Below are 25,928 nucleotides of genomic sequence, written 5' to 3'. Positions count from 1 at the left end.
TTCTGTTTCGTAGACGGGTAAATCACTGGGTCTTCACATGGCAGTGCGGGGAGGGAGCTCTCCCATCTTTCTCTTACAAGGGCACGAATCCCCTTCTTCAGAACTCCACCCTCATGACCTACTCACTATCCTAAGCCCTACCTCCAAACATATCACATTGGTGATTAGATTTCAACCTATGAATTTGGAGACCAGGAAGACAAACATTCAGTCAATAGCAATCATTACCTCTAATGATGAGAATTGACTGTAGTTGTTAAATACCAAGATGCCTTAGTATTTGGTGGGGGTATGTAGCCCACAGTCAAAGCCCTTGTTTATGGGGAACTTGGGAACATCCAGAAAATCATATCAAGATACCAATTTTAGGAATAGGTACTGATAGTGAAATTATGCTATATGTATCTTTAACTCATACTATTTATGCTTAGAGATGTACTAATTTTAATATGTGGAATTTATCCATCATTCTATGTATTGAGTATATGTACCAGTGTGAAGTGTGAGACGGGGCAGTCCTTCTCTAGTATCAGCTCCTGGTCCTCCTCTTAGGCACTCGGGCTCTCATGCTGAGTGTAAAGACATAACTTCCTCTGAAACTATCTTAAAGAAGAAAAAGAAAAATGGACTCTCTGCTGATGACCCCAGGATTTTGCAAGAGTAATTTTCATTTACTTGCTGACCTCGAACACAGTCCACCAGTAAGTGACAATTAATAGACTCCCTTCTCCTTGAGTAGATGGACCCACGTTTTACCATTTTTTCAGGTTTCCAATGCAGCTGTTTGGGGTAAGCAAAGCCTGACCCTTCAGACAGCAGTGTGTTTGATCTGGTGGTATTGATCCCAGACACCAAATCTCTTTAACAGAATAATTCATTTACACTAATGGTCTCGGATCTTTTAAGTGCTCCACAACACTGTGGACATTTCCTACTGTCACATCTCTCATTTCAGTGCAGTGATTTTCAGCCCCAGGACAGGGAGGCAGAAGACTATTCTCCTCTAGGGGGTGCAGTTTAGAACGTCTGTAGTGAAGCAGAGGTTGCACATCATTTGAAAATCCTTTCTTTAAAATCTTTTTTTGGTTTTTGTTTTATGTCTGATCTCTTCAATAAGTAGCCATAGATCCTTTTCTCTTGAACTTAACATATTAATATACCCGTTTATAAAAGCAGTTTATACTAATGCGTTATTTCTTTATACAAATGTTAAAACATAGGAACTATTTTGAAAGAGAAGGTAGGTTTTCTTTTAAGCTTGTTAAACATGCCTCTTCACGTGGAATATGAATATTGTGAAATACATGGATTGGAAATGCCACAGTGGTGACGTCTTGGGTTTCTTCTGGTGACAGTGTGAGGCAGCCTGTAGAACTTTCGCAAAGCATGGAAAACATTATTAACTAGGAAGGTTCTGCTGCGACATGAACCTGAGTTCTCCAGATGAGACTTACCATATTGTTTAGAAATCTAAGTAGTGCTTTAATCAGCCGATAAACATTTTAAATTAAACAAGAGATCAGAGTAAGATGTTAGCCTCTTTTCATCCAACTTTGTTGTTTCTTTTTAAGACAAGCTGTATGTGTAGGGGAGCTGTTCTTATTAGCATGTTGGTATAGATTTACAATAGTGCATGTTTTAAGCTTGGGCCTAAGGGCTCCCTTTCATTTTCACTCCAAGTGATGCATGCAGAAATTTTCACAGAAGAAAGAGCATGAAGCCTTAATATCATTGGAACCATAATTTTATTAAACAGCCTAAGGCTTTAAAATGATGCCTGGAGAGACTTGTGTTTCTGGAGATTGTGCAAAGGAACATGCACATACTTGTGTGACATCTCACGCTCCCGTCTCTTATGTGTCATGTGTTCAGAGAATGATCTTTACTACACATTGAACATGACTTTTTAGGAACATACATTTCTAGGATTGTGGGCAAAGGTTGAGTGGCTGTATCACACTGGAGGCTACTTTTCCCTCCTTTGTAAGACAAGATGACTTCTTTCAAATTTATATTTTGTCATTATTATATTAGTGTATGACAAGTATAGAAAGAGTCGCCTTGGCATGTAGAAGCAGAACACTCATCGAGAATCAGTTGGGTTCATTTAAGGAGGGTCAGGGAATACTCAGGGAGAGTGGAAAGAGCTCCCTTGGAGGGCATTTTGAAACGAAGAACCCAGGAAGGCTGTGACTGTTGGGAAGTACATTAGTCTGCTCAGGCCACTATAATAAATACCACAGGTCAGGTGGCTGAAACACCAGAGGTGCATCTTCTCGCAATTCGGAAGGCTGGAAATTCAAGGTCAGGGTGTGGGTGGAGTTGGTTTTTCTGCACTTCTCTCAGAGGCTGCCTTTTCCTTGTGTTTTCCCATGATCTGACCTAGGTGTATCTTAATCTCCTCTTCTTCTAAGGACATCCATCCTATTGGAGGTTGGATTAGGGCCCACCCAAATGATCTCACTGAACTTAACTCTGTCTAAAAAAGGGTGAGATACAGTCGTATTCTGAGGTGCTTGGGGTTAGGACTCGAACATGCAGATTTTTCTTTTCTTTCTTTCTTTTTTTTAAGATTTATTTGAGAAAGAGAGAAGAGATGGAGGGAGAGACATAGAGAACACAAGTGGAGGGAGGAGCAGAGGGAGATCTCAAGCAGACTGGGCACTGAACAGGGAGCCTGACTCAGGGTTCAATCTCATGACCCTGTAACATAACAATTTTTCAATTCAGCCCATAATATGAATGATGCGAAGAAAGTGTAGAAGAAAATTATTCATCCTCCCTATGAGAACTTTCTTTTGGAATTAAAAAAACAAAAACCAACCAAACAAAACACTTCCCTTGGCCCTGGTAAGATGAGTTAAGCGACATTTCTCAGGCTTAAGTTCCTCATGTACAATTTCCACAAGTTGCGCCATTACTACCCAAATTTTATTAGTTCATAAAACCCTTCATATCTTAGTAATTGTTTCACTGTGCCCTAGGCCAAAGAACTACATACCATTTCTTTGTTAGGTCCAAGCAACTTATTGAATATTTGTGTCCTAACAACTTAGTCACCATTTGAAAATACAAAACACATAAGCCAAAAGAAAAATAGCATTTTTATTTATTTTTTTTAATTTTTTTTTTAATTTTTATTTATTTAAAAATTTTTTTTTTAATTTTTATTTATTTATGATAGTCACAGAGAGAGAGAGAGGCAGAGACACAGGCAGAGGGAGAAGCAGGCTCCATGCACCGGGAGCCTGACGTGGGATTCGATCCTGGGTCTCCAGGATCGCGCCTTGGGCCAAAGGCAGGCGCTAAACCACGGTGCCACCCAGGGATCCCCTTTATTTTATTTTTGAATAACTACATTACCTACTAATGGGATGTATGTGTCTGTTGAGCACTATACAGCTTCTCCAACCATGGAATCTGCTTGGACAGTGCCACGCTCATTTCTTATCCCTTGTTGATTTTCATGCAGTTCTTACTTGTTATCACAGCAGCCACCAAAGACCCAGCTCTGCGATGTTATGTGATGGAGAAGCACGTAGCATGACTTAATGCTGAGACTGTGACCTGTCTTGAGTTTGGTAGTTCTCGGAGTAGTATTTCCTCAGATATCTGAAAATGTCACAGTGCCCTGAGAGTTCCCTGTAGCACCCCTGGTTATGTGTGCATAGTGGAGAGACCCCCAAACTGTGTTATTTACTAAACATTTTCCTTTAATCAGCTCACATTTTGAAATTCTATTTTTATATTTACTTTTATTTCTGTATTTTTAAAATTTATCTTCATGAATAGTAACATCTGGGAGAGAGTGTCTTTATATTTAATACATAATGAAATCCATATAGCACCTAAAGCTCAAGTCATGTACTACCAGTGGTTCCTGTACTTTAAGAAATAATACTTATTAATTAAAATATTAAAAAATTATTTTAACAATTTATGATTTTTTTCCCCTAAGTATCTGATTTTTTTTAATATGTTACTTTTTAGAGAAGTTTTAGATTTACAGCAAAATTGAGGAAAAGGTAGAGAGAATCTCCATATATTCCCTGCTCTCCCACCTGTACAGCCTCCAGTGCTGTCAACATCCCCCACCACAGTGGTATATTTGCTATAGCTGATGCACCTGCACCACACAACATCATTACCCAAAGTCCCTACTTTACCTTAGAGCTCACTTTTGGTGTTATACCTCCTGTGAGTTTGAACAAATATGTAATAACATGTATGCTTCATTATAGTATATCATATATAGTACTTTGCCCTAAAATCCTCTGTAAACCACCTCTTGAAATGTGATTTTTTTTTTACTTTTATTTTAGGAACTTGAAATGCAGGCTCGAGCTCATGGACTTTCACTTATTCCATCCACGGGCCTCTGCTCTCCAGACTTGGTGAATCGGATCATCAAGCAGGAACCCACTCTTGAGAACTGCAACCAAGACCTCCTTCAGCATCATGCAGACCTACCTTGTACGACGACGCTTGATCTCACAGACGGCAGCATCACCTTCAACAACAACCTTGGAGCCGGGACCGAGAGTAGCCAAGCCTATAGCGTCCCTACGAAAATGGGATCCAAACTGGAAGACATCCTGATGGATGACACTCTTTCTCCCGTTGGTGTAACTGACCCACTCCTTTCATCAGTGTCCCCTGGAGCTTCCAAAACAAGCAGCCGAAGGAGCAGCATGAGCATGGAAGAAACCGATCATGCTTGTTAGCAGGCCCTCCCTGCTCTGCGCTTTCAAAAACTGCTTCCTTTCTTGATTCGTAGGTTTCATAATTTACCTGAAGGGGTTTTCTTGATAATTTTCCTTTAATATGAAATTTTTTTTCATGCTTTACCAATAGCCCAGGATATATTTTATTTTTAGAATTTTGTGAAACAGACTTGTATATTCTATTTTACAACTACAAATGCCTCCAAAGTCTTGTACCATACGTGTACAGTATCTGTGAACTGAATTCACCCTGGACTTTAGCTTTCTGAGCAAGAGGATTTTTGCATCAGAGAAATTTCTGTCCATTTTTATTCAGGGGAAACTTGGTTTGAGATTTTTATGTCTGTGGCATCTTTGGAAATTAAATGTAAAGTTTAATCGAAAGAATGTAAAGCAACCAAAAAAAAAAAAAAAGCAAAAAGAAAGAGATTGAGGAAAGAAAGGAAGAAATCCACACTAACCCTTTTTTATTTTGTAAATGTATTGATTCCTTGGTACTGCCTTAAAGTTCCAGTACCATTCTAACAGCATTTAGTCTTTCTACTGCAAACTATTTAAGGCAATACAATATTCTGTAAAAGACAAAAAAAAAGTGCACCCAATTTCATGAGGATTGTCTGGTTAGAAAATGTAACTGATCCCTTCCTTAGGTGCAAGTGAAATTGAAGAGGGTTAGAGACCTAGGCTCTGAAACATGGGCTCTAATCTTGCTGTCCTTCACTCTGTGCTCTGTTACAATTTTCCTCATCGATGAGTGTGATTCAATTTTCCATAAGATACATTTTATTTTGAAAAGGAAATGAGTGTCCTCTCAAAGTAAAATATTGAGGAGCACTGAAAGTTGTCCTTTTTTTTTTCTTCTCTTCAATTTCACTTTTGATAAAACCAAACTGGGCACGTTTCTAATTGGCTTTCCTATTTTTATTTTTAAATTATGTTTTACTGTTTGTTTGATTTGTACAGATTCTTTATTATCATCGTTCTTTTCAGTATGTTTGTATTAATTTGTAAGAATATGCATCTTAAAATGGCAAGTTTTCAATATTTTTACAACTCACTGGTGGTTTTCCGCATTCTTTGTACACACATGAAAGAAAACTTTTATGCAAGGTCTTGTGTTTAAAGAGAGCTTTGCGAATATTTTGTATATTACAGTCTCACTCGGAACTGTTTTTTCCACACATTTAAGGTGTAGTATTAATAGGTTAAAACTGGCTTTCTAGAGAGAATAAACTTACATATTTATTTTTAGTCATATAAAAGTAGCAATATTCTTGGAGACTGATAACCATAGCGTTAATACGCCCATTATGGTCATTTAAATTAGGGTTTATTTCAGCAAACTTGCTGAATTTTTGGAAGGAAAGAAATACTGTATTGGCAAATTACTGTTACTTGATAACAGTGTTTTAACAAGCAGCAAAGTTGTAAGTTAGTTTCAGTGCATTATCTACTTGTGTAGTCCTTTGCAATAACAGTAGTGTTACATGTAATCTATCTGGCCTACCTGTTTTATACAGCTGACATATGGTGTTAAGAGCCAGGCTGTTGAATGGAATTTCTCAGTAGCAGCCTACAATTGAATAGCAAGTGGCATAAAGCATATCCATTCAGAATGAAGTGCCTTAAATATAGCAGTAGTCTTTTTTGGACTAGCACTGACTGAACCATAATATAGGAGACAGTTTCAAGATGGTATCTATAGTCAAGAGGAACATGGAGCATGGTGCCTATGTAGACAATATAAGAGCTTCCAATTTTCCTTCAGATATTTTTAATATTAAATATATTTTAGTGACAGAGTGCCAACTTCTTTCATCAGGAAATCTTATTCATGAGGGTTTTTTTTTAAAAAAAGAAAATGAGTTTAAATGTCAAATACGAATTGGTGGATGGGTATTGGAGGGTTCAAAAAGAAGGTGTGATTGTCAGATGTATGAATGGATGGCTTCCGTGAAAATAATCAACTGCATAGTTCCCATGCACATTGGGCAATGAGAATCCTTGGAAACACTGATGATGCTATCAGTTTTATAGCTTTATTACCAAAGGGGGTAGGGAAAATTAATTCCCATTCTTTCAATCCCCTTAATTGTATAGCTCTTTTCCTAGTATAGTGATGCAAATCTGCATGAACAGCTAACTGTACCATAGTGTTCATTGATACAATCATAGCATTGTCTACTTTTCTCTTCATATTTATATGGGGGGAGGGGAGCTGGTTGCACAAGTCAAAGATCGCAATGGTGTGATGCTTGTTTACTTTAGCTGATTGTGAGAGTTCTTAAAAATGGAGCAAGGTTGACTAGCCCCTGGCCCAGGGAATATGGCCAGGGCTAAGTGACCTTATAGAAAGCTCCGTTGAGAGGAAGCATGGCATCTTGTACCACTGTCCTGACTTTCGCAACTCCTGAGCTCACTGTCACCTGCTTCCCCATCCCCTTCTTCTTAAGAGACAATTTCTGGGAGTGGCGGGTGAGGAGGCCCAGGAGAATGCTGCATCCTCGGGGGTGGTTTTATTTATTTCTTTTTTGCCAAATCGAGTGTGGATTTGTTTTAGGGACTAGTTAAGCCAAGAGCGGTGGTTTGGGGTCGCTGTTTGTGACAATGAAAGAATGATCCACACCACTCCCCGCATCCCTGAGAGCAGACTTGTGACTCGGGGTTGGGCCTCCGTATGGAGTGACCAAAATGCCAAACTTGTCCACCTGCCTCCGGGTAAGGCAATGGAAATACCAAACCTTTTGACTTTGCCAAAAACCCTACAACCAACCTGGTCATACATAGGATGACAAAGTTCTTTCTGGTTGTTTTTAAATAATAAAGCAATAAGAACAATAAAATACATAGGAAGTTAAGAGATATAAAATAAAGCACAAAGGAATGCACTTATTAATATTTTTTAAAAATGCACTGGGGAAAAGTTGGTGTTGATAACAGTATATTAAAAAACCCTATTTCTTGAAAAAAAAAAGTGACAAATGACTGTCTCTTGCGGACGCTTGGTACTGTAATGTTAATAATATAGTCACCTGCTGTTGGATGCAGCAATAATTTCTGTATGGTCCATAGCACTGTATATTATGGATCAATATTAATGTATCCAATGAAATAATTGAACTGTTGTTCTTGATAGCCTCATTAAAGCATTGGTTTTTCACATAGTGGTGGCCAATTGTTTTTAGTTAATGACAATTCTGAATATTGTTTGCCTTATCAGAAATGGTACTGCACATTTTCTTCTGATTTAACGAATAACAAATTGCATGAAAAAAATTTTAAATGCCAGTAAGTACTTTTTTTTTGTTTTAAATGCCATTCTCAGATATTACTTTTTGGTTTTAAAAAATTTTTGATTATGACTTGCACTCAGATGAACTATAATTATACAGCTTTTTTTCCCCTCTGAATTTGGGGGAGATTTTAAACTCCCAGATGCCAAGAATTCATTTTAGATATAGGAGTTTTATTTAACATGTTTAAGTGAGAGGTGGCTTTATAAGAAGAGAAATTGTCAGAGAAGCCCTTGCATATTTACGAAAAAAGACACTGGGTTTTTAAAATACAAATTTACAATAATGAAAGCTTAATATACCCAGGTTGCCAGCTCCTGGCTGTATTTTTTTTTAAATACAGCACTTAAGAATCATTTGATAAATGTTGGATTTGACTTGGGAAGTGTCAGACAAAACATGTCTTTATTCCCTAGCTAGACCTTAAACTTATGCCCTCTTTAAAAAATATTCTGGTTTAACCTCTGGAGAAAATGAGCAAGAAACTTCTGTAATGCTTCTGTTCTGATTGTCAGCTTTTTGTTAAATTTGATATTTTTTCCCCTTAAATTGTAATATACAATAATCAAGCCCTTTCTTTTTCAGAGTTATTTGAATTATTTATCTTTCCCATAGAAATGTGATTATGTGATGCCTTAAAAACGTGTAAAAGTAGGAAGATTTTCTATGTCAACAAGAAGTTCTCTGGGCAGCACTGAAAGCAGGTAAGCCGGAGGTTGGAGCTACTCATCTCAGCAGGTCTGCTGCTGAACTGTACCTGACCTGTCATTTGCCTGTTCACCTTCACCTCACAATCTCTTAAGGATCCTTAATCTTGAGCTTCGCCCTGCCAAAAGAAAACAATAAAACACATCAATGTGCTATAGCATGGTTACCCGAACATCACACATTTGCCTACAGCTTATGTGACTTTATTTCATATTCACAGACTTACATGTATTAAATTTTGTATTAAGTGAACCCACTTAACAGATAAATATATCCACAAAGTGACAAAACATGGACTGGCAGCTAAATCTCCTGAAGCTGAATCTTGTCTCTGCCCATTTCCAGCTATGTAATTTTGAACAAGTTACCTAGCCTCTCAGTGCTTCATTTTCCTTTCTGTTCTTTGGTGATCGTAATAGCAGCTACCATGTGGTAGGCTTGTGAAGTTTATTCAAATACAATTTTTTGCTTGGCAGCACATAGTAAATGCTCAGTAAATGGCAGATGCATTTATATTATCATAATCCCCTCCATTATTAGAATGGAACACCATCCCTGAACTACCTAAAATCATCGCATGTATCAACAGTGGCATATACTATTTGAGAAACGCTGCATTTTAGCACAGAGCTAATATTTGTGTTGACTGGCAAGGTGACAAGCCACAGAGTACTTCTGAGAAAAGGACCACACTGTATCTAGGACCCAGGGTTAGACTATTTTAGAGAATAATAAACCCAACTTACAAGTTTTAAGAACATTTTTAGCACAAATGACCTAAAATTTAAATTGTATTAAGTGTGTATAATCTGCATGGGTGCCTCTGCCATGAGAATAATTAAGCTATATTATTCCCAGGAAATGTGCTTTACTGAAGTTGAAATCTCCATTATATTCCCTAGAGAATTAAACTTTTTAATCCTTTATGATATACACTGATGTTATGTATCCAAAGAATGATGTCTTGACTATATCCTGTCTGTTCACTTTCCTATCAATATTTAAATGGTTTTCAGGTTTTTATTTTCAATTATACTTACATTTGATGACTTCTTTGGAACACCATCTGAGGAGTTAATCTTCATAATCCAGCCAACATAAATGAACCCTTAGAACTACCCTGTTTTTATTTTTTGTGTATGCCAAGATTTAATGCATAGCCAAGTAGCATGAGGCAAGCTCGTTTAAGAGGAGTGTTGTAAAGTTAGATTTTCATTATATTTAGTGAGAGATGGTGATGATCTCTTAATTCTTTGCTGCCACATCTGAGGCTCAATAGCAATGGCTTCATGTCCTCACCCATACTAACATGAATCCATAATATACATCTTGTGCGGAATATAAATGAAAAAGCTTCCATTCCATTCCCAGTTTTCCCAAGAGGCATGTACCAAAAAGAAAAAAAAAAAAAAGAAAAAAAAAAGCAGAGCACATTTGCCATATTAAAATTGTCAAGCCCTTGTTTATAGATAAGATTTAGACATGGCTAATCTTATTTGTGTTCAATATTTATAGGTCTTTGGAGCCTATTACCTATACCAGATATACTGGAAAGTAATAGAACTGTACGTAAATCCAAGTAAGTCTCAGCAACATTTCTAAATGGTAAAGGCAGTTTGCTTTTGAAAAATTTGCATTTTAAATTTCTAATTATGGAGTCAGTTGAAGTTAAATCCAAATGGGTGCAATTGTCACTCAAAATGCCTTCCATATTATTCAGACAGCAAAATCTGTGTAGATAGAAACCACTAAACTAGTGTTTCCCAAACTTTGCTTTATGGAACTAGTTCCACAAGCTGTTCCAAAAGTTGCTTTGGGGAATTGGGGTTTGAAGGTTGGGGTAGGAACCAGACCAAAACGCTCTATTTAATTTTGAGGAATTTAATGTTGGGAAATGCCATGTTAAACACATTTGAACAGGTATCCATACTGCAAGACTTCTTGCATTCTCAAATACACTCATATGCACAGAGTTTTCAGGATTGAGGATAGTATTTAGTGTTTCACAATCTTATTTGACCACAGGATTTTGTGTGTATGTGTATGTGTAAAACACTTGCTGATGGTTCCAAAGAACATAGTTTGGGAAATTCCAGAGATTTTACAGAAATTATATAGAGTTGCTAAAAGTTAACTCCTTTCATTCCTAAGGTAAGTACGCTTACGTTTGTTTATTATTCTATTGGTAGAAACCACTGACACTAAAGAATTATTCCTGAAGAAGCAAATTTGCTTAGGTTTGGATTTCCATTGCAAATACTAAACTCTGGTTAAGGAAACTATTGCCATTAAAATATTATTATTCCCAAATTTAAAAAGTAATTTATATTGTCATTTTCAATGGAATATAAATTCTCTTAAGCTCACATTCAGTGTACGTTTTCTATGACTGGTAAAAAGTAGTCCTTTATATTGCATGCCTCTCACCCCTTTAAGTATAAATACCTGATGTGTGGGAAGAATGGAAGAGATCTTGGCTACAGTGCAAGGAGTTTATAACTTTGGGTTCTGCTCATTGATTTTTGGTGGAAGGGAGTTAGGAAGAATTATATAGTATTCAGAATTTACATAGTCTTCTCAATGATTTCTTTTTTTAAGGTTTTATTTTTAAGTAATCTCTATACCTAATGTGGGGCTCAAACTCAAAACCCCGAGAAAAAGAGCTGTAGGCTTCACTGACTGAACCAGCCAGGTGCCCCTCAATTTTTTTTTTTAATGCAGGCAAATCCTAACAGATAAGTTACATCTCCAAAGTTTGGTTAATTGGTTGTAGGCCAACCCACAAAAACTACATTAGTTGTCACAGATCTGGTATATTATAGTATTAAGATTGTTATATAATTGAAATAGCCATATTACAAAGTCTTAGGGATAATACATTAGCACATCTTTCTATTCCTTACAAATGAGATCAGAGATTTCTTTCATTCAGCACCTTTTTTACAATGTTTTTTTTTCAGCCCCCATTCTTTGCCTGGAAATAGTGAACAGAGGAACTTCGCTCCTGTGGGACAGAAGAATTAGTTGGCTTATATGACCACAGAGTTGAAATGGTAAATGTAACTTCACCTATGTCTGAATTTAAGGGCTCAAAGGCATTCAATCTACCTGTCTCTCATTTACTTGATTCTGTGCTCCTCTCTGCAGGTGACTCTTCTCCATGTGGACCCCACAATACAGCTGAAAGCAAGCGCTTCTTTGCCAGTGCCTATGGTCAAGTCCCCGTATCAGTTCTGGTCAGGCCTACTGTAAGAGCACCACAGCAGGAAGGTGGAACTCACCGATTGGTCAGGTCTGGGTCACGCGGTCCACTCCACTAGATTTCCCTTCAGCTGCACCTAAACCATGTGGACCAACAGAAAGGAAGGTGGGGTTAATCCACCTAGATTGCAAGGAGTGATGCCTAAAATCGGGAGGAGATTCTGAGCAGGCAAAACCACAAGCACTCAATTCCTGTAGATCTCAAAGAGGTTTGGGCAAGCTCTTCCTTTGCCAGTCTTGCTTCTCCCGTGTGCATCAATTTGGGATTTTTCTTTCCTTTCCCTAAATGGCAGAATGGGGGAAATGTAGGGAAGGAAAGTATCCAATCCCTAGAGTTGTATCTCCTTCCTCATCACATGTGGCCAGTTATTCACAAGCAATTCTCCAGCTCTCACCCTCACCCTCACTCAATCCTCTACCACATGGATGTCCTAAGACCAGGGCTCTTCAATAAGATGTTGAGAAGACTCGCAAAAGCACAACTTCCTCTAAATACACAAGAGCTCTTCCATAACTTCCGAAGCCCCCTGGGCCATCAGAGTGTTTTCACTCTCACATAACAGAAACCAAACTTCCATTTGGCTCAAACTGAAAAAGGAGATTTACTGGTCACATAACAAACTCCATGGATGGAGCTTGGCATGGTAACCTCAGATCCTCCAGTGACCATGTCATGAATGGTTTGCTGTCTCCAACTCACCTCTGCTCTCCCCTCTGTTGGCTTAATTCTCATGCAAGCTCTCCCTGTGACACAGCAGAATGACTTGATGGCCCCAAACACACCCCTGCAGTGAATCAACCAGCCTGGGAGAGATTTTTCCTCTTCCCAGAGTCTCCTTGGCCCAGAATGGCCAGGACCAGTCACTGTTGCCAGGAGCATGCAACAGACTGATAGGTCATCCTCATCTTGTTTCCACCCATTGAGCCCAGTGTACTTTGTCCCTCTGGAGGGGAAAAGGACAGCCCTGAAATCTGGGAAGGCAGTCCTCCTACAGCCCTTGTTCACTTTTCCACCTGTGGGTGTCTACTCCTTGCCCTTCTACCATTTGACTCTTTGCCATTTTGGGCTCAGATTAAGTTTTACCTCCTCAGAGAAAAGGGCACTGATCACCATTCAGGAAGGAAGTTCTGTTTGTATTTTTTTCAATATGCCATCTTGTTTATTTCCTTCATAGCCAACTTGTTCTCTTCCTCCTCCTCCTGTTCTACCTTTCCTCATCCTCTCCTCCACCACCTCCTCCTTTCCTTAAACCAATGTCCTGATTTCCTGTTATTTGTATATAAAATAATCATATTGTGATCAGTAGAAAAGTACTGGCAATTTTTGCCACAATATTATCAAAAAGAAGGCAATCCTTTTTTAATAAAAATAACATAAAACAAATAAGATTGGAAAAAAGTAGTAGGCTGAAAGAATATTTGCTAAGACTGTAGAAAAATGTTTACAAGAACATCATCACATCCTATTTATGTGAGTTCTTGGGAGAGTCCAAGTTCAATATGAATTAAATACTGTAACTTGTGCCTCTAAATGCTCCAAATTTTCTCTTCACTATTTAATGATAGACTTTCTCAAGTGTATTATTCCCTGCCTTTTGAGACAGAATATAATTAATATAATTTTACCTCAGCTTAATGGCACAGGGTCATCTTGAAGATTATTATTTCACTGAGCTGGAAGACTGTGGTGTCCTTGGGGGCTTCAGAGTTGGGATAGAGGTTGTGGTCCTTGTATTAAGAGGCCCTAAAGACCGTGCTTTTCCCCTGTCCCCTTTCCTCCTCAACCCCTTCCAGTTTATTGCTGCAGCCCTGCTGTGGGTTTGGGAGAACAGCTAACCCAGTTAAGTCATTGGCAGTTAACAGAATTGTGTTTTGTGTGAGGGAAATGTCTTGTTTGTGGATGAAGCTCAGGCACTCTTATGTGCAGCACATCAGCTTTCCTGCTTTGATTGTGGCTGTGCAGAGACTTTTTCCTCCTATTTCCTATTTCCCACTGGGCTTTAGCTAACAGAAGTCTCTGGATTCATAACTTGGTTAAAGAAGTTTTACTATGATTAAGAAATCCAGGCCAGACTCCTTGGGATCATGGGCTTCTCTGTTGCTACACCACTCACAGGCCATTCTTCTCTCCATACTTTGCGAGAGTGTCACCAAATTAGTCCAGCTCAGACTCTGGCAGTGGTCAGCCAATTCTTCTCTAAAGAACCAGGTAGTAAATACTGTGTGCTTTGTGAGCCAACGGGAAAAATCAAGGATATTATGTTGGTTCTTGAAGGAGAAGAGAGAAAACAAATTTCCACAGATTTTACATTAATGAGTTTCAAAGTGTAATAATGATAATTGGGTACAATTTTTGCAATATGGTTTTACGCATGAGAAGAACAAAATCCTTTTTTGAGAAGGAGTAACATTTTGCTTAATTGGGGTTCAAAGCTCGTGTTCTTTAGCCTCAGATTGATTGTAAATATTCATTTGTAAAAGCCATCTTAGCTCATAGGCTATTCAGGAACAGGTACAGTGAGCCAGATTTGGACCATAGTTTCCCAACCCCTGGACTATGGCATAAACTGATAACTGTCCCCCATATCTGTTGTTTCTTCTTCCTTTTAGTAATATAATGCTCTGAATTTTAGCTCAGCTCATAACCACATTGCTGGGTACCTTTCTTTTCAGCCTTCCTTGCAACTCAGTGGGACCAGGTCATTCAATTCTGGATAATCAGATGTGAGTACCCCTCTGTTCCTTACTTTCTACTGGCTAGGAAGGAGTAGATGCTCTGATGACTGTGGCAGAGCTGCCCCACCAGCCTCTGGACTGCTGTGTGGAAAAGAAAGAAATTTATTTCAAGTCTGTATTTTGAGATCTTATATTATAGTTATGTTTGCAAATACTATATACTGTATGCTGTATAATTCAAAGGAAGAAATGTTCTCTCCTCTTCCATGTTCTCCTCTTCTTCTTCTTCATCCTTTGCTTCAGTGACATTACTTCAGGATTTTCACCCTTTCCTACTGGCCTTCCTAGTCAAATCATCTAAATCAATGAGTTTTTCCTTTTTTTCACCCCTGCTTAAGCAAAAACAAATTAAATTCCCCTTTGCAGCTTAGGTGAGCATCATTGAATAGAACTTAAAAGCTGTCTAAGGACTTTGTGTATTTCCAAAATGAACCTCATGAGATGGAGGTGCTCTTTTGTAATAACAAGAAGCACACAGACTTGGCAAATGTAATCTTACCTCGGCTAGCGAAACCTGCAGGCAGATTTTTATCTGTTTACGGGGATTATTATAAAAGGCTGAATAACAGCCTTGACTGTTTCTTTGGTTGTCAGCTGAACTGTAATCACATCCAGTTTGAGATGAGGAACTGCTGAGTGTAGAGTGTTAGACACACACACACACACACACACACTGCACAAAATTGAAAATCATACAAGAGGCGTTGAAACTACTACAAACGTGTTGTCTGTGCTGATTCACTGTAGAAAAAGAGAGTTAGAAAGGCACTTTTCTCATCCTTTTTTAAGGCTCTTGGGTATGTGATACCTTCTTAGACAAATACTTTTTTTTTTTTTTTTTTTTTTTTTTTTTTTAGACAAATACTTTCTGCTTTTTGAGTCTCAGTTTCTTGTCTAGATGACAGGGGCAAAAGTGCCCGTTGCAGAGGGCTGAGTTAAAGGTAATGAGAGAAAATGTTAAATACACATCTTTCCATGCTTGATGGTTGTGTTGTTATTTTTCTGTCCAGTTGTTTTTATACCAGTGTTTTATTTCAAGCCAGAGTTGTCTTTTCTCCATAAAAAAGTGACTCTTATTAGCCAACATATCCTAGTGGCTATAAAGCCCAACCTGCATCTGGTCATAGTGTTTGAAATGGTATGAGTTGTCAAACTTGGTTTTTCTTTTCTTTTAAATAGAGTTTCTTGAGGGAAAAGGCCAGTGGTTATTTTTCTTTTATCAAAAATGCTAATAGAACCTTCTCTAGGTTTGCAGATTTTTCTGCAGGACCCACACAAGTCCTGGCACATATACCAGACTCTTTAATGTGGTTGAGAACGTGGATGCCAGAGACAGACGAGGTTTGAATTCACTGCCCTCCACTTACAGCCTTGTCACTTGGGGCAAGATACCTAACCGTGGTTTGCTTCTTTTTCCTCATGTGTAAAATGTCAGTAAATAATACTCCTTACATAGCACAGTGTGCGGCTAACTGAATCAGTACATATCAAAGGATCTGTGCCTGTCACACACTAACATTCAGTAAATGTTTGTTCTTACTGTGCCATGGAGGCTGATTTTTTTTTCCCCCTTGGACAAGCCTTCTATTCTAGCAACAGGCAGCTCCAGCGAGCACACTACTTTTCTGGTGTTTTTCTTCTTTCTGGTTCTGGACTATTCCACTTATCTATTGCTGCATAAAAAAATCAGGCCTGAATCATGGCGTAAAACAAAAACCATTTTGTTATGCTCCTAGAATCTATAGGTCAGGTATCTGGACAGGGCATAGCTGGGATGGCTTGTGTTTTCTCTGCTCCATAATGTCTGGGGCCTCAGCTGGGAAGAGTCCAGGGACCAGTGGTGACTCAATGGCCGAGGGCTAGAATCACTTGGAGGCTCCTTCACTCACAAGTCTGGCGCCTGGGCTGCGTGACTCAAAAGACTTGGCTCAGCAGGGACCGTTGACCAAAGTGCCCACACGTGGCCTTTCCACGTGGCTTGGGTTTCTCCCAGCATGGTGGCTCGCTTCTGAGAAGGAGCAAACCCAAGAGCAAATGTTTCAAAAAACCCAGACAGAAATGGCATGGCTCTTTGTGACCTGGCCGCAGAAGTCAGGCAGTGTTACTTCTGCTACTCTGCTGAACTAGCAGTCCCAAGTTTTCTCTGATTCAAGGGGAGGGTGGCATAGATGCCACTCTGGATGGAAGTGTCAAGGATCTTAAAAAATTTATTTTTAAAAATTTTTCTCCTATGAATTTGGCTTTGTTTGGGACTTGTTACCCATGTTCTGGTTAGTGAGCCCTAGTCTTCCCTGGTTGCTGTGTACCCTTGACTAATTCCAACCCCTAGGATTTAGAATCTAGAGCATCTCTCTGGCAACCTTCACTTGTTCCTTCTATCACCTAGACAGCATTCCCTGTTCTTGCCCACTACCCAGCCCTGCCTCCTGCCTCCTTCCTTTGCTCCAGCTCATCTGCTACCGAAAACTCACCGAGTGGAATAATATTTTTGTAATTCTAGCCAAACTTTCCCTCAATATTTTCACTTCCTCCTTGGTCTACCCACAACTTGCTGAAGCTCAACTCTTCTAAGCTTATGAACTCAGAAAAGGAATGTTTCTTCAGAAAGGGAAAAGCTGAGGAGCCTCTTTGTAGGAAAAGAGAATAGATTCTCACTGCATAGGACAAATATTTCAACACAAAGACTCTCCAGTTAGGGGAACAGAGGGAGAGTAATGAGAGCAGAGGTATGGGTGGTACCAGAAAGACGGGTCCAATGCATTGTTACTTTGGTTAAAGCCTGGGGAGGTGGCCAAAATCACAAGTAGTTTTATGGGATCTGGGAGCAGAGAGGACATGAAACTTTCCAGGCGAGTTCCTGGAGAAGAAGCAGTGCTGTAGAGGAAAGCATGGTGATTGCAGTATTGAGGTGGGATGGGGCCTTAGACAGCATCACCCACGAGAAAGACCTGGAACTGAAAAAGGAAACAACCAATCCTGGAAGGATGATGAGAAAAGACTCATTGCTAACCCACATGGGCCCATTGCCGAGGACCAGAGTGAATGCCGTGGAGGACAGGGTGCTTTGCTTCACCCAGAGCCTCTTTTCTATAGACTTGTGGGATACCTAGAACCATGGGAAAAGAAAGGGAACCCATAAATGACAAAGATTAATTTTTCACCTCCTTAATTAGGAAGTAGTAGATTCAAATGAGAATCTAGTTTTAGAAAAATGAAACAAGTTCGATTTTTTAAAAGATTTTATTTATTCATTCATTCATGAGAGACACAGAGAGAGGCAGAGACACAGGAAGAGGGAGAAGCAGGCTCCCTGTGCGGAACCTGATGTGCTGGAGTCAATCCCAGAACCCCAGGATCGTGACCTGAGCCAAAGGCACTCAACCACTGAGCCACCCAGGTGCCCAAGTTCTATTTTTTTGCACACCTAAAGATGTGTACTGCTATCCACATTCACTCATACATATTCAGTGTTTCATATTGAGGGGAGAGGTGGATGTATGCAATAAAATTCTATATGGCATTTTTTTATAATCAATTCTTATTTCTGTTGGAGTTTTGTGGTTCTGTCAAATAACACTGATAGAGATTTAGCTGTTGAGTAAGTGGAAATTGTGAATGAAAGTTACAATTCATTCATTTAAATCTTTCTGAGCAACTACTATATGTCAAATAGTGTCTTAAGTGGAGTTAACAGAGGTAATAAGGCCATAGTCTTTGCCCTTGAAAATAAAACTTACATTGTAACAGCTTTAGAACAGCATGATTTTTTGGTCTAATAGCTAGCTCTTAGGTTTATAGCTAGACACATATAGATGTAAGGAATCTGATCAGTTAAAAGCACACACACACACACACACACACATTCTTAGAGCTCTTTCCTCCAAATGCATAATAAGGATCCCCATGGCAGTACCCCTCTTCTGTGATTTGGTCAACAGAGTCAAGAGAAAGGCTTGAAGCACACATACGCGCACATATATTCACACACACCATCTCTTTATTCTGTACTAGGGTGTGTTGTCATTGCATGATATATTTAGACAAAAACCACTTACTTTATAATGATCTTTGTTCACATGAAATCTACAGAAATAAATAGTATTACTGATTTCTTCTTTTGTTTGATGTCAGTGTGAGATATTTATTAAGAAAATGCGCTGGATGTAATGTCACCTTAATTATAGTATGAGAAGGCTTAATGAAGGCAAATTCCCCTTTATAGCTTTAGGCTTTAATGCCACTAGGCTCTTCTGTTTATTCCAATGAATTACATTTCTGGCACCCACGATCTCATGTAACAAATGCATAACTAATGTGACATTCACACAAAACATCACATTAGTTCCATACGATCAGTTCTATTCCAGTGAACACCAACCCAAATCATGTTATTGTAATGTGAGTTGCGATTTAATACCCTAATTTGTAGGTAAGTTTTGTCTGAATCTAGCATTATTTACACCACTTATGGTGGTTTCTAAGACATACTAGATGCACATTTTATCTGGCTTGGCTACCTCCCCTCCCCCAATAGACACACCCCTAAGTAATATATCAAACAGTCTGGTACTGAATGCATTCTCAACTATCTTCCTACCAGGTTAAAAATTGCTGGGTGACAGTAGTTGGCTGTTTCAATAGCTCGAAAATTCCCGTAATGTAACATGCTTTGAAATTTGGAGAACTAAGAATTACAGAAGAATAGAGACTGTCATCCAGCCCAGGAAAAGTTAATAGTTGCATAATACTATTTATAAAATGAGGTCAAGATTATTCTGTAAGCATAAGTCAATCTATTTTGAAATAAGGCATTCTTTCTGCCTGGTGTCTTCTCCCTGCAGTCCATATGGCAAGCTCACTTGCATCCTTCACGCTTCAGCATGATTGTTACCTCCTTTCTAACAAAGCTTTTGACGACCCTATTTAAAACAGCCCCCTCTGTATCACTGACTGCCTATCACATCACCCTGTGTGACACTTTCTGGTACCTATTTCTCTATTTGCTGTCCCTTTTTCCCTAGTTATAAATTACAATTTCTAAGTGGGCAGATGACCACCTAGAATGAAAGCTACTTTTCCAGCTTCTCTTGCAGCCATGGAATACATCTGGCTATTGGGAGAAACACTAATTTTTTTTCTTTTTCTTTTTTTTTTTTTTTTTTACTAAAACATCTTTAAAAGTGAAGGGAGAGGTATGGTCCTCTTCTTGGCTTTGTCCTTCATATAGTTGCAATGGCTGAAACCCAAGCCATCATTATCCTGGAGCATGAAGTGGAAGCCATGTGTTTGTAACGGTGAACCACAAATCTAGGTCCTAGATGAATTCATGAAGCTCCCTTACCGATAATATCTCTCTCTATCTCTCTCTCTCTTTTTTTTTTAAGAGAGAGAAAGAGACAGACAGAAGCAGCAGAGTGGGTGGGGAAAGAGAGACTCTCAAGCAGGCTCCACATCCAGGGCAGAGCCTGACGCAGACTGGATCTCATGACCCTGAGATCATGACCTGAGCTGAAAGCAAGAGTCTTACACTTAATCCACTGAGCCTCCCAGGTGCCCCAACTGCCTTATCCATTGTGAAGAGACTTCTTTAATGTGAAAGGAGAAATAAACTTTTGAAACCACAATCATTATTCCACATATATAGCAACTTGTCCAGCATATTAACCTGAACCAACCAAAGAAGAGGTGCACCGATCAATCGGAATAGATGCCAGTGTCAAAAAATTGCTGTAGCTGAATCACAGCTTTGGTTTAAGCAAAATGATTTTGAATCTTCTTTCCCCTGCAACTAAACCTAATGTTAAGTAATCTCTACTTTTTAACCCTTGTTGTAGTCCGTGATTATCTTTTCATTGTTTTACTTATTTATTATCTTCCTCTCCCCTTAACATCTAATCTCTATGAGGGCAGAGAATGCCTCTAGGGTTTGCTTCTGGAACACAACTTCGTTGAATGTTGAAAGAATGAATGAACTAATTCTTTAATTTTTTATTGCGAGATACAATATTTTGGGAATTGCAGATCTGGAGCAGTGAAAAGAATTCTATTTGGAGGACGAGGGTTGGCAGTGCAATTGACAAAAGTTTTTTTTTTTTTTTTCCTTCTGACTTAAAAAAAAAACCTGATGAAATTAGTGGTAGATAAAAATTCATTTCTCGCTTCTAACAAGGAATCACAAACAATGGAGGACATATAAATAGAGTAGCAGCTTTATTAATAATACTTTCCTACTCCATTCGTGATCTTTTGATGACAACCCTACCGGAGGCACTCTTTATCAGGCACTAAAGCAATTTAGATGCTGTCACATGCCTTTCTTGATATATACGTATTAGACATAAAGCAGTTTTCTGTTCTTTAGCTTATTTTAGTATATAATTAAAACTCTGACTGTCTGCTACTAAGCAACGGAGCATGGCAGAGGTTGATCACATGCTATCACAAAGATAGAAAGAGGAAAAATAATAAAAATAATCATACCCATTCCTGTAATCAGCCTTCAGATCTTAATTATGTTTTAACTCCTTTGTTATGCCAAAGGCAATGCCTATTGGCATTTAAAGGACACTCTCACTTCTCTGCCTAAATTCAATCTAGTTGTTTCATTTGGATCCTAGTCCGTTTATGGAATCCTTCTGGGGGCATTTAAGGTCACAAAGGATGATAGAAAACTGAGATAGGAGTCTGGAGGTTTGGGTTCCATTTAGCCCCCAACCTGGCAAGGTGTGTGTGGGGAAGCACCCAGATTCTAAACTCAAGGAAAGGGAGGCTGGGGTGGGGGTGTGTGCAAGGCTGGAGGTTGGGGGAAGGAGGGATTGGTAGGTGAACAAGTGGGTTTATACCCAAAACAGCCCTCTGCCACCTTTCTCCCTGACTCAGGGGCTGACCTCTGAAGTTTCAATTTTGTATTTCACTCCGCTTTCAAAGATGCCTTTTTATCAGACTCTTAACTTTTATATGAATGGTATTTCTGTAAAATTGTGAGATGCACCAGTTTTGAAGACTGTATCCAGAGGGAATAGCTCTTACTCTGTTCTGGCCCCCACCTCCCTCAACTTCCCAAAAGACTTCTGAATATGAATCTTATTCACTTATTCATTCATTCATTCATTCATTAATGAATGAATAACTTTTGAGCCCCTGCTTTGGGTCAGGTACTATTCTATGCATTAGGGCTGTAACGGTGGGCAAAACGGACACCTCTACCCTTACAGAGCCTTGCTCCATAGGAAAGACAGCAAATAAATAAGAGAAGCTTTTTTAAAAGGAATGAGTACTTACCATGTATTGAGCTCTCACTAGGCCAAACACAGCATAGTCTCATGGTGCTATTTACTCTTTACACCAGCTAACAGGAGCGGCACAGAGGATGCACAGCAGTGGTGCACGAACATGAGATGCACTGCCCGAGCCGATTCCCAGGGCTGCCACTTACTAGCTGTGTCATTTGTAGCCAGTTAATTACTCTTTACTTGCCTCAATTTTCTTACCTGGAAAATGGCAGTTCTATCTTATGGGGCTGTTGGGAGAATAATTATTTAATGTATTTGTATGTAGATCAACACAAGTCCCTTCTCTCCATGTAAGGATGAGGAAACCTATGTAATGTCCCTCTTTTCCAGAGCCCAGACCGACTTTCTTTTGGAGGGAACATTGGGAAGGATAATGATTGGTAACTATTAAGGCTATACAAGGACAGAAAAAAAGATCTGGAGTTAAGGGGGCCAGGAAGAGCTGTCCTAAAACAATTAACAATGTTAGGAAAACTGAAAAAGTATATTCATGTGCTGATGCCTCTGCACTTGAACTGTATAACTTCCTGGTGGGAGGTAAACAAGAGGAAGGAATTCTTGAGGGTACCTGAAAGTCTGCTCCATTATTTTTCTTTGGCTTTTGTAATCTTCCTACATACTAAGCAACTAAAATGAGCATGACCTCTTTTCTTTGTCCTTCTCTCCACATCTGAACTATTCTCCTCTCAAGCTGACTGGTGTCCCTTTTTGGTCATCTAAGTCATGCCTAAAGACCCTCCATTGTCTACCCCAGAATGAGAGAGTGCGTGTAGAGGAGATTGAAAGAGCCCAGCAGAGACAGAAACACAACATAATTGGTCAGTATCAGCCTATAAACCAGCTCCATTGGAGTCAGATGTCTGTCCTTGCCCCATCCAGCCATTGGGGGGACAGAATCAACTTTTGAGACTTGTGATTATAGACAAAGAAGTTGCGGGTTGGGCAAGCTTTCCAAAATCTTTCTATTTTTGCTCTTCTCTGCGAAGTTATTTTCCACGCAGTGGGTCCAACGCCTATTATCTCTGCCCTCAGCTGCACATTACAGATAATTAGCATCAGTTATATTGTCATACCTACCATTTATTAACAGCCTTCTTAACTGTAGCAATGTACAGATTACTTTTAAAAATAGCCATTAGTCTCTTTGTGAGTAGAAGGGCTCAGAATCTTATACACCCAAAGTTTCTCTCTTTGCTAGAGCCAGCCATGAGCACTCTCCACCTGACGTTTTGGAAAACAGATTTATAGGCAGGTCTGTGTGTTATGCTTCTAGTTAATCGATGTGGTCCCACAGAACTTAAAGTACTGCAGGGACCAACAGGATCTCTACCTTCAAGGAGTCTTAATCTGTACTGGATCATGACATATATAAGATGTTAGTATTTTCTCCAAGCCCAGCTGTGCAGTGGGTAACTAAGTTGGCTTCCTTGCAACAAAAAAATTCCTTCAAGAACAACTTCTGTCACAATTGCCTGTAAAAGTTTCAGCTACTCTCTTCCTTGCTTCCTTTCCTTTTGGGGTTGTGCCTAGTGGTTGGCTACCAATCAGGAAAGCATTATAATTGTAGGCACTAGCTTAGCCAAAAGGCCATGTTTTAGCTTTAGGGTAAACTTGTTAAAATTGGGCACTCAGCCAGGGTCATCCATCTAAGGACATCGTGAAAGCGTCTTACGGTTGTTCATCCAGCTACGGTCTAATTAATTTTCAAATGGACAAAGTAGCTTCTTGGGCCGTGTAACAAGCATTTTCATTCATTTAAGCGAAGCTGGATTTGGCTCGGAGCAGGGTCACGAGAAATTCTAATGGCTTCTTCTGTTCTTTGTGTGTCCTCAGGAGAGCTTGCTTGATGTCAACAAAGCAAGATTTGTGCTCCGGGCAATCGGAGTGGAATCAGTTTCCAGAGAGCCAAGTTCTTTGACTTCCCCTAGAAGGAAAGGGTATGGAATTGAGCATATGGGAAGGCTCTCTAAACCCTTTTACATTATTGGATTTAGCTACGCTCACATAATGAAATTGTTGAGATTGTTTAAACCTTCTGCGGGGACTTCTGTTAGCGGAGAAGAAACTTGTACTAAAGCCATAAGAAGATTGTGTTATAGATATAATGGAATCTTTTTTATCTTTTGCCTGGTTTTCTGTGTAGGGCTGACATTTTTTTTCTGGGCATGAAGCCAAGGGTCTATTTAATTTCTCAAAATTTCCCATGGTCACTAATACTGTCGCCCTGACAGCAGTTTCATAAATTTATAAATAAAGACAAAGCCATAAGAAAGGTTGTGAATCCTTGCAATTAACTTCAAATAGCGTTTGGCAGCTTTTTTTTTTTTTTTTTTAAGGTGGCTATTTTGCTCCGTAAACATAGTGACACCTATAGAAAGCATGTTCTTGATTCTTCGAGACATTTTTCACTGATCTTACCTAAGTCCCAATAAAATATTGAACTTTATCTTTGTCTCGAAACCACATCTATGATTAAATAAGTCTTGAATATAAAAATGCAAGTTGACTTACATCTGATGAATTCTCATGAACAATTGAATTTACATCACTCATTTTTCTTGCATTTAGGATTTTGGGGTGATGGTGGCATTTTTTACATTGAATATAAAATCCTGTTTGTTTTTTTTTTTTACTTTTAGATTTTTAAGAAGGCTTTTTACCAATTTAGAGACAGATTTTGTTTGTTTTTATTTGTTTTTTGTGGGTTTTGGTTTTGGGGTTTTTTTTTGAAAGAGGTGGGGGTTAGGGAGGACGCAGGTGGCAGGCAGCTTCCCATTAAGGAGCATCATGACAGTTTGACCATGAAAAATGCACCCCATTGAATACCACAGTGTTCCGGGAAATGACTAGCCACAGAAAACCCTCTGCCCCTAGCATTCATTTCAGCAATGCCCCCAAACTGCTTGCTTGCTTTTTTGCAGCCAACCAAGGACCGCCAAGTGTACCTGCAGAAAGTCATCCAGACTTCCAAAAAGCCCACCTTCACAGAACCCTTACCAATAAGAAGTTGCCTTCCCTTCCCTTTTAGACCCTATGAAACTCACTTTCCCTACTAATATCCTGGAATCTCTGCTGAAAGAAGTGTGATGGCTAATGGGTTCTTTTGCAAGTTTATGAATAAATAGTCTTTGTTAATTTTGTCTCAGACTTAGTTTTGTCTTTGACAGATGTATCCCCAACTTAGAACAACATCTTGCCCATAGAAGAATCAAATATTTACTCATTCAACAAATATCTGCTGATTACCTACTACATGCCAGATACCATTCCCAGCACTGAGCTAGAAGATACATAATTTGCCCTCTACCCAGTATACTAAATTTCATAAATAATAATTTTAGGATATAATAAATAATTTCATAAATAATGACTTCATTAACAATGATTTTGTAAGTAATAACTTATTAACAATGCTTACTAAAGTATAAGCCTGATTTTTTTTAGTTTAGAGAGAAGCAGTGCCTCTTTTATAAGGGTAAGGGAAACCAAGCTGTCCTACATGATACCATAAACTTCCTGCGACAGAAAAGCAGCCATCCCATCACCTAGCATCTGTGATAAGACAGCCATTGCATTTTCGAAGGAAAGAGGAAATTAGTTAGTTGACGCTTGCGCTGAAGAGTGTTCTCTGGCTGGTTATACGTACTGCCTTTTATTTCCTCACTCCTGAAACTATAACATAGTTGCATAGTAATATATATTGACAATATTCCTCTCTCCCCCACATTTTATCTCTGTTTCAAAGATTAAATGAAAACGGATATTCTCGAAAAGCTAGCAAAAACAATGGAAAGCAAGACTTGATGCCAAATATAAACATATTTCTGTTTAGCAAATAGCAGGGGCATATAAAACATTCCCATTTCTCTTCTCACATAACAGAATGTTCTCTGCTTACTGTATTAGTTAACAAA

General features: G+C 38.9%; 1 protein-coding gene and 1 long non-coding RNA gene across 16 annotated transcripts in view; both read left to right on the top strand.

Moving 5' to 3' along the window:
• The window catches only part of MITF (melanocyte inducing transcription factor), a 218,622-nt gene extending 210,736 nt beyond the window's left edge, over positions 1-7,886 (top strand). For all 15 annotated transcript variants that reach the window (XM_072720477.1, XM_072720471.1, XM_072720472.1 and 12 more), the window contains one exon: positions 4,323-7,886. In XM_072720477.1, coding sequence (XP_072576578.1) covers positions 4,323-4,724 — 402 coding nt within the window. In that variant the 3' untranslated portion in view covers positions 4,725-7,886. The remainder of the gene's footprint in view (positions 1-4,322) is intronic.
• Positions 7,887-8,632: 746 nt separating this feature from the next.
• LOC140593917 (uncharacterized) lies at positions 8,633-25,149 on the top strand. Its single transcript, XR_011994342.1, has 6 exons — positions 8,633-8,721; positions 10,241-10,304; positions 11,686-11,778; positions 11,873-14,710; positions 23,848-23,951; positions 24,936-25,149. It is a non-coding gene; the product is annotated as an uncharacterized lncRNA (long non-coding RNA).
• The last annotated feature ends 779 nt before the right edge of the window (positions 25,150-25,928 follow it).

The sequence above is a fragment of the Vulpes vulpes genome, chromosome 9 (genome assembly GCF_048418805.1).
Source record: "Vulpes vulpes isolate BD-2025 chromosome 9, VulVul3, whole genome shotgun sequence".
NCBI lineage: Eukaryota > Metazoa > Chordata > Mammalia > Carnivora > Canidae > Vulpes > Vulpes vulpes.
Note: the sequence above shows the minus strand (reverse complement) of the source record. Positions and strands in the feature narration are given on the sequence as shown.